This window comes from Helobdella robusta (genome assembly GCF_000326865.2).
Source record: "Helobdella robusta unplaced genomic scaffold HELROscaffold_58, whole genome shotgun sequence".
NCBI classification, from domain to species: Eukaryota; Metazoa; Annelida; class Clitellata; order Rhynchobdellida; family Glossiphoniidae; genus Helobdella; species Helobdella robusta.
This window is the reverse complement of record NW_008705317.1, coordinates 745,056-754,850: the sequence shown is the minus strand read 5'-3', so window position 1 is coordinate 754,850 and position 9,795 is coordinate 745,056. Positions and strand designations below refer to the sequence as shown.

Here is a 9,795-nt window from a genome sequence, read left to right as displayed (position 1 = left end):
TATATATATATATATATATATATATATATATATATATATATATATATATATATATATATATATATATATATATATATATATATATATATATATATATATATATATATATATATATATATATATATATATATATATATATATATATATATATATATATATATATATATATATATATATATATATATATATATATATTACGCCAAAAGGTCTTTTTAAAAGCTTCAGTCAATACAGAATCGTGCGTCCAAGCTGGGTTAAATCATGTTACCCCTATTTTTACGATTTTGAAATCAGCTTAAAACTTATTTATTTGCACAATGAACATCCGTCTTATTTGTCTATGATTCAGCTGCGCGTTTGAGTTTCACTAAATAAAAGGCACTGTATATAAATTTCCGTAGTAATAATAATAATATATATATCTACCAAAAGACCTATTTTATGTATGTACGTATATGTGTATGTTGGTTTGTTTGTTTGTAGGAATGTTTGTATGTATGTAAGTATGTATGTATGGATTTATATATGCATGTTTGTATGCATGTACGCATTTTCTTACGCACTTAAGTATAGACAGTCTCTAAAATTTTAATCCTGCTAGCCCCGTGATATAATTTCTTTTGGAATTTTTGTTACTAAATAAAATTTCGTTTCGTTTCGCTTCGTTCCGTTTCGTTTCATTTTAAAGGTTACGCAAGCACGTGGCATGTCTGGTGCATTGTACTCTAACGAAACACGAGCTTAAGAGCAGACATCAGATACGGGCTTGAATTATTATAAGGCGATCGTCAGCAGGCGAGTCGTTACGGCTGGTTTATGTGCTGCCCGGGAAATAAATTTGTATCAATTCAGTAATAATAATAATAACAATAATAATCTTTTTATTATTAATAATAAAATAATAATAATTTTTATTTAAATAATAAAAAAAGATTGCATACATAAAATCAAAACTAACGCTAATAAAATTAGTAATAAAATTTCACTGACTGAAATGATGACAAGGTTTACGATGTTGATAATGATGTTTACGATGCTGATGATGATGTTTACGATGTTGATGATGATGTTTACGATGTTGATGATGATGTTTACGATGTTGATGATGATGTTTACGATGCTGATGATGATGTTTACGATGTTGATGATGATGTTTCTGACAAAAGTATTGATGTTCCGCGGGCAGTGGCTGTGATGTGAAAATAGTTATGACCACTAACGTGTTAAAGTGTTTGTCATGGTCCCAATGGTAATTGTCATCATAATAAACAAGAAATACAGGCGCACTGATTGAAGATAGCATAAAATAGCGTAAAAATATCTCACACACATCGTCTCATCTTTATTGATAACATTTTCACTCTAAACCTTTTCACATTTCATAACAAACATCTCCCTAATATAATCCGACAAAGTCAAGTCTAATAAATTTTGACCAGTTGAATAACAAACGATGCGTGTTATTATCATACATAGAGCATTCAAGCAGTCAACTTCACTTAGGCAAGCTTGAAATAAACTTAAATATTCTGAAGACTCTGAAGACTGACACTTCTATACATTCACACACACACACACACACACACACACACACACACACACACACACACACACACACACACACACACAAGCCAACATAATAACTTACACATGATAACATTAAAGATACAAACATGCATTCATTAAAAAAAATTATAGACAAACACAACATTATTGGCAAACAAACAAACAAATAAACAAACACACACACACACACACACACGCGCGCATACATTATAGATTATAGACACACAATGAAACACACACACATTATAAAAACAAGCACTCTGATTTAAACACACAACCCTTCATACACATAAGAGTCACATTTAATATCAACAGGCTATAATAATGATAATTCACCCACAATCATTAAACACGTAGTATCTACCTGATAAAATATTTGTTTCTCGACACGCAAACCCATCAAAAGAGTACAACTTCCTCATAAATCTTCGGCAAAATAATCTATATAACACAAAACTAAATGATTAATTATTTTACATCATTGTCCGCAATGAATAATATTTGGACTGAATTGTTTATATTTATGAGACTTTTCAGACTTCTTAAAAATAATTCTAATAAAAATAATTGAGCAGAAAGATGTTTAGAACACTGATCATATTCAAATATTTAAAAAAACACAAACATAATAGGACAAAGGTGGAAAAACAAGAAAAAAAAAACAAAAAACAAGAAAAAGAAAAAAAAATCTGAAACAAAAACAATTTGGAGAGATGAGATGCTGATGCAATAGGACTGAGACGGTGTGCTTGAACAAATATTTTTACGGTACATGCCAACTGTTATAAAGTTCTGCGGTTAAAAAGTTCTGCCAATTTGCCGCTGGTTTGGGTTGGACTGGAGTCTATTTAGGCGTGATGCTGAGTGTTATGAGTTGTTGTGCATTTACAGACCAGGTGTGTGGTCTGTATGTGGCGTGTGAATACAACTACGTTTTCTCTGTCTACAATACGCATGCTTTGATTGGTGTGTTAATGGTGTGAGGGTTAACTGTTGTATGTATGATATGTGATTATTGTGTATTTGAACGTGCTGTGAATAAAGTGCGTGTTGTCTATGTGAATATTGTGTGTGGTTTTTATGTGATATATTTATTGTGTTGTTTGCATGTGGTGGGAATAATGTAGTAATGCAAGTCATTTGTTGCCCGCTGTTTAAAAAGTTTTGCCAAATGTTGGCTCGAAGTTTATTTAGGAGTTCTGCTGACTGTCTTTATTGGTTGTGGTGTTCTTATAAACTGTTGTGCGTATCAACGCTTGAACTATGGTGTGAATGCAGTGTGAATATTACTTGCGGTGTATTTATACTTGGCTGTTATTATTCGGTTTCCGGTTTTTCCATGTGGCACGAATGTCGTGCTAAGCAAACTAATTTAAAAATTTTAATTTCATTTAATTAATATTTAAAATTTTTAATTTCATTTAATTAATATTTAAAAATTTTAATTTCATTTAATTAATTTCTAATTAAACATTTTTAAAACTCACTAATAGCGTCAACGAATATGCAGACGACATTATCCATATCCCGTCATCAAACCCAAGCTCCATCCAATCAGAACTCGACTCATCAACTATATAGTCGAATCTGTCGCTTAACTCACAATAGTCGTAAGAGAACAGCATTATCCCCAGAGCACCCACCAATCATACGCACGAATGAATTAAAAATATTAGGCATCACATTCACCTCCAAACTTTATGTTGCACCTCATATCAATCACATAATCGAAAAATGTTTTCAAATGTTTCACGCACTCAAAAACTCCGCTCACATAGTCCCAGAGGCATCAAATTATTCGGCGTCACTGAATCACTCTTGCACATCAAATATGAGGCTCTCTCCTGGTCTGGTTTCGCTACACAGCAACAACTTCGAAAAACTACAATCTCTCATCAAAAAATTAATTCGTCTCAACTACATACATTCATCATAGTCACCACAGTCACCCAAATATTCCACGCGCACAATTCAAGACTGTTCAAGTAAGTTGAAACTAACAACAACCTCGTCATCCACCCTCCACCACCACCAATCAAAACTACCTCACACAACTATCAACCAAGTCGCCCCTCAATCAACTTATCAGGACGAGATCTTCATCACAAGACACCTTAAACATATTAACACTCAGGTTATAATTTTTTGAAGTATAATAATCAATAAATAAATTTGTTAAAACTGTTACAAGCTTATAGTTTTTTGACAGCACAACACCAATTTTTAGAAATCTTTTAAAAATAAAGTTAATCATGTCATCTGCTATTTCTCTAACAGTTGGCTCATGAGGTTATTCTCCAGTGGACTTGAAAGCCCTGCTGATGAACAGGCAAGAATGCAATCTGATTAGAAGTCTTATGTAACCACTTCCAAAGTTCTCATTGCAACTGATTATTTTGTCCGTATGGTCATTTTTCATCGAAATCTTCTCAGCAGTTTTTCGCTGATTGTTTTTTAAAACTCGCATGTAGGGAAATTAATGATTTCTATTTCACGGGAAATTATTGACGAACTAAACATCGGCACACAATAAAACTAACGAAAGCCATGCAAACAAGCAAGACACCAATTATCCAAATTGATAATAATTATAGAAAAAATATAATCAGACTAATTTGCGAATGTTAGTCGCATGTCGACTTTTCCAATTCCAAATGGATCTAATTATCAAAATGGAAAAACATTGAATATTATGTGTATCGTATCGTAATAAGGTAAACAGAAATAGCCTAAAAATCTCAACTAAATTAGCAAACTTCATCATTAGTTGTTTTTGGCATGTGTTCCGTTTGTGGTTATATAAGTCATTAAAATTTTTAAATTAATTCTAATAAATATGATTTATAATGAAATTTTTTTTTTAGAAATAATATAATAATAAATTTTATAATTTAACGTTTATAATTTTTTTATTATTGATAGAAATTTTCACGATCACCGAATATAGCCATGCATTGGCCGTTGCTCATTTTCTTACAGGCATGTCTTTAGTTTAAATTATAGCATGAAATGACTGAGATACTAATATTTTTAAATTTTCTTTTTACAAATTATTTAACAGATTTAACAGATTTAACCATATTTAGTTGGAATTCCCAAAACCAAATTAGTAATTATGCCTAGAGAACAAAATAATTAGAGTTAATTCTTAATTTCTCGTTCACTTTTAGAAAAAATATAAGGAACATTTTTTGAATGTTAGCTACATCTCGATTTTTTCTATTTCACACAGATCTTATTGTCAAAATTCAACAAAATATCTTTATTTAATTGAATTACCGTCAACCGCCATGGTCACAGGTAGCAGGCAATTCAGCGTCAAATCCCCACCAAGTGACCATTCACGACATTTTAAAGTCTATCAAGAAAGTAATCATTCAATCCAACACTCACCCATTAATTAATAATAATTAAAATGTAATCAATAATTAATTCTCACGCGTAATAAATAAAAAAAACCTGGTAACACAAAAACAAAACCTCAGTAAAAACGATGAAATAGAAACTTCAACGACCGTATCAAAAAGACATAAAATGAGAAATTATTGCAATCCAATTACGCATCATGAAAATAATTTTATATACCTCGCCCCATCTGCTGCTAAGTTCAATGAGGCATAAAAACTGGCGGCAAGTCATTCGAACAACTTGACTTGATAGATTATCATTGTGGCTATTAACTATTATTATTCTTATTATTTTAATTCATCTTTTTAATAATAATAATAATAATAATAATAATAATCAAAATATAAATAATAATAATATCTCTTAATTATTTTCCAGAATTACCGACAAAATACAGAGACAGAGGATGACCAAGCACCACTTTCATTGCATGTAAGAGGCGAGAAATTTTTTCTCCAAACATAATTTCAATACAACTTGAATTTTCATTTAATTAAAAATTCATCATCAATACAACCTTATTTTAAAATTTAAAGGAAATTTTTTTAAACCAGAACGATTTTTATTAGGAATGGCAAGATGGTGTAGTTATTCATGCATGTCCACACACACACCACTCCACACACACACACACACACACACACACACACACACACACATCTTTTTTAGTGGAAAGATGATTTTCAAAAATCATAAGTGAATGATCAAATGAACAGAATTCTGTTTATCCTATTACTGTATTTCATATAGAATGTTGAATCAAAATTCATAAGTTAATGATCATTTTCTTTTGCAAAATTGTCAATAATTTCAATAATTTTCTTTCATAGTCTGGTGGGTTGAGAGGGACAACCCCGCATCTTCCCCTGGATCTGCCACTGAATGGGGGAACCCCAGATTTCAGCAAACAAAAAAAAACGAAGATTTCACGTTTTATTTCGTCCACTAAAGAGATAAAAAAATAATGAGCGATGGAAGTTTTTTAACCGTTGTGTTTATATTTGTGAATCTGCCTCTGTGTTACTGTGTGATTTCACATAAGCAGTCTGTGGAAATATTTTGGCTATGTTTGTAAAAAAATATGTTTGTCTGAATTTTTATTTAGCTGTTGAATAGGCTTGAATAATTCTTATATATTGTAAATTTTTAACTGTTGTATATGTTTAACAAGGTTCATAAATAGGCGTTCTTATTGTTTATATAATCGTATTATTATTTGTATGCCTCTATGAACTTTTTCGTACGACCAAAGACATGAAGCATTTGTTGAATTTTAAAATTTTTGAAATAATAGAAGATCAGTAATCGTGTGAAGATGTCATTTTAATTTTCGCACTCTCATGTTTGGGAACGGAATCAAACAATTCTTCTCCTGTTTGAGATGTAAGCACTTGAACAGCCGTCAACATTGAAATCAATTTCATCATCACAATTATTGCCATCATGCTCTACACACCATTATCATCCTCATCTCCACCATCACACACAGCACTTCACCAATCCAATTCGTAGTGCAGCCATCCGTGTAAGTAAATAAGTTACAGAGGACCTAAGGCCACGAAAAAAAAACTACAGCAAATTAAATGGTGAACATTTACATGAAGAAGTGAAAAAAACGAGCCAACGAACTAACATGCTTCTCACAGAGACAAACACAATGAAGCCGCTAACACATTACAAACATTTTAAGCCAGTGAAGCATCCAAAATTTGTTTTCGGTGGCATAAAATTTTTGACAAAAAGTTTACAAAATTTATTCTCTCTTGTCGCCTTATCACACATTTTCAAAACATTTTTTTATATTGAAATCTGTATTTTTGTATTTTTCATTGCTGAAAATTTTTCATCCAAATTTTTAAAAAAATTTATATAGAAATTTCATTTGCTTAAACATGGAAGTTTCCCACTTTGGGTGGTTTTAACCACAACGGCCCGTTCCTCGTCTACACTCATTGATACGATTTTTTATTGATTTCACGTTTGATTTATATTTTTAAAATGAAAAAATTTACAAACGACGGATAAAAATATACCGCGGTACATCAGAGAGTTGTATCAGTGAATTGTAAAATGTGTATAACTTAAAACTTGAGTATACTACAACATAACCATATTACAACCCCTCAGAGGGCTACAACATTTGAAAGGCTTGTAAAACTCTTGAACGCCGAAAAAAGGCTGATAGACATCACATCAAAGGACAATATGAAAAAAAATTTATTATGAAATAATAAATTGAAAAATAATAAACCACGCTAAATAATTTTTTAATGTATTTTTTACACACACACACACGCATACACACACGCACATATACACACACACATACACAGTCATATAAACACTGGAAAAAACTAACAAATGAATGAAAAAAATTAAACAATAAAAAGCAAACTAATGAAAATTGCCAAACAGATGAAGAGATTGACTGAAGAAACTAAACGAAAGAATGAATGGAGCACTTAGATGATTGAGGCGTTCAAACAACACACTCACACACGCGCACGCGCACACACACAAACAAACAAGACACAAACAAACATGACATACACACACACACAGAGACACACACACAGACACAGAGACACACACACAGACACACACAAACACACTCAAACTCACATATAAAAACAGCCACACACTCACACACACACACACACCCAAAGTATAAGAATGTATATCTATGTCTAAACAACATGAAATAAAACAAATACATCATACAACAACAACAACAAAATGATCCGTAACTAAATAAAACCTAAAAAAATGTGAGAGTTAAAATGATTGTACTGCATACATTGTATCAAAACCAACAAAATAATAACATAATGAATAAAAAGTAAATAAAAAAATTAAATCTGAAAATTCTTTTGAAGGAACTCAAAAAATAATAGGTTAGTAACGAAAATGAATTCGAGGTTTAACGGAAGAAATGAAGCAGGAGAAAAGTTTGACAGAAATTAAAAAAGTGTCCCTCTAAAAATGGCAAAACAAGAAAAATTCTACGAAAAAAAATGTAAAAGAGGTAGAGAGAGTGAGAGTGAAGAAGGAAGTGAGAGAGAGAAAGAAAGAGAAAGATGGGAAGGAAAATACGAAAAAAAATAAAAAGAAGGAGAAAAAGGAAAAGAGAGGAATAAAAAACTTGATCGCCCTGGACGGGCAGCAGTACTCCGCAAGAACACGTTGAAATCTGTTTGTGTAATTTATTTTGCTTTATGGAGCCATCACTTGACGCCACATCCGACAGTCATATCTGTTAAACTTCATGTTAATGTCAGTCTGTCTTTACGCGCGCGTGTGCGTGTGTGTGTGGGTGTGTGTGCGTGTCTGTGTGCGTGCGTGTCTATATCTTTGTATGTGTGTGTGTTTGTGAATGTGTGTGTGTGTTTGTGCGTATGTGTGTGCGTGTGTGTGTGCGTGTATGCGCGCGTGTGTGTTCGTGTATGCATGTGTGTAGTGTGTGTGTGCGTGTATATATTCATGTGTGTGCGTATTTATGTGTATGTGTGTGTGTATGTGTGTGTGTGGTGTGTATGTGTGTGCATTATGTGTGTGCATTTGTACATACAGATATGTCTACACAAACATACGAACACTTAAACACCTAAGTTTGTGGTTTTGTGCTGACTTTTTAAAATAAATTTTTGTTGAAAATTATAGCACATCAAATTGCCAATAATAGAAGATGATGATGATGACGACGACGACGATGTGATGATGACGTTAATTTTGATAATGACTTCGAGTTTGATGACAATGGCTATGAGGAAGATAACAACATAAATGGTGATTCTTGGTAATGGTGATGAAGTTGTCGATGATAAATAGTTTCATTATCCTCAATTAAGAAAATTTTGTTAAAAACAGTAGCCGCCTGTCTCAATTTACTTCGGCTGGTTATTCAAAATGTTCGCGCCACGAATTTGTTTCTATTCCATTTGAATGTTTTTTCGCTGATTTTGTTTTGTTCGTGTTTGATTTTCTACAGTTCTTGAAGCGTCTGCTTGTTAGTATGTCTCCATTCGATTTATTTCTCAGCTTGTTCAATCGTTTTTCATGTCTACTGTTTTTTAATGATCTTCGACTAGGAACTTGGTTTTATGAAATAATAATCAAAGAAAAAACACATTTAATAACTCTTAAAACAAACTTTTTATTTTGAAACATATTTGTGAGTAGGAACAAAATGTCAGTTCCAATTTTATCCCGAAATTGATGCAGATGAACTGCCGCTGTCAAACACGCTGACGCGGCCGGGTCAGGCAGGCACATCGGCACATCCCTAATTCACAGAAGTAAGATAATGCATCAGTACTAGTGGAGTATGAGTGCATAGTTCGTGAGTACTTAGATAGTCAGTATTTAGGTCGTGAGTTCATAGGTCGTGAGTTCATAGGTCGTGAGTTCATAGATGACCAGTTTCATGTAGTGAGACATTATACGATGCATCAGTACATGGGTTTTCTGGTTTACAGTTTTTTGAAATATTTCGTTGTTAATATTTGTCTTTGGTTTTATTATTGTTCTTTGTGAGCACTGTTGTTTCTTCTATTTTTTCATATTTGTACCTATGATTTTAACTTCAGCACTGCTCGTTTTCAACATTTTATGATCAATGTTGATTGTTGTGAGGATGATAATTCTTCACACATTTTCCTTAAATGGTTAAAAACTTTCCAGACACAACGTTTTCGAAAACAGATTTCAAATCTCAGAATGCAAATCCTCTACAATAAATGAAGGCAACAAGCCAACAAAACTTTTCTATTTTTTGAAAATTTTCTAATAATTTTTAAAACATAATTTTGAAGAAAATTTCTT

At 32.0% G+C, this 9,795-nt stretch overlaps 1 protein-coding gene across 1 annotated transcript; it reads left to right on the top strand.

The window, feature by feature from the left end:
- Positions 1–3,300: 3,300 nt before the first annotated feature.
- On the top strand, positions 3,301–3,916 carry HELRODRAFT_180018 (hypothetical protein; the record flags this gene model as incomplete). Its single annotated transcript, XM_009028784.1, has 3 exons — positions 3,301–3,551; positions 3,656–3,700; positions 3,844–3,916. 3 exons carry the CDS (start codon positions 3,301–3,303, stop codon positions 3,914–3,916), a joined length of 369 nt encoding a protein of 122 aa, XP_009027032.1.
- Positions 3,917–9,795: the final 5,879 nt, after the last annotated feature.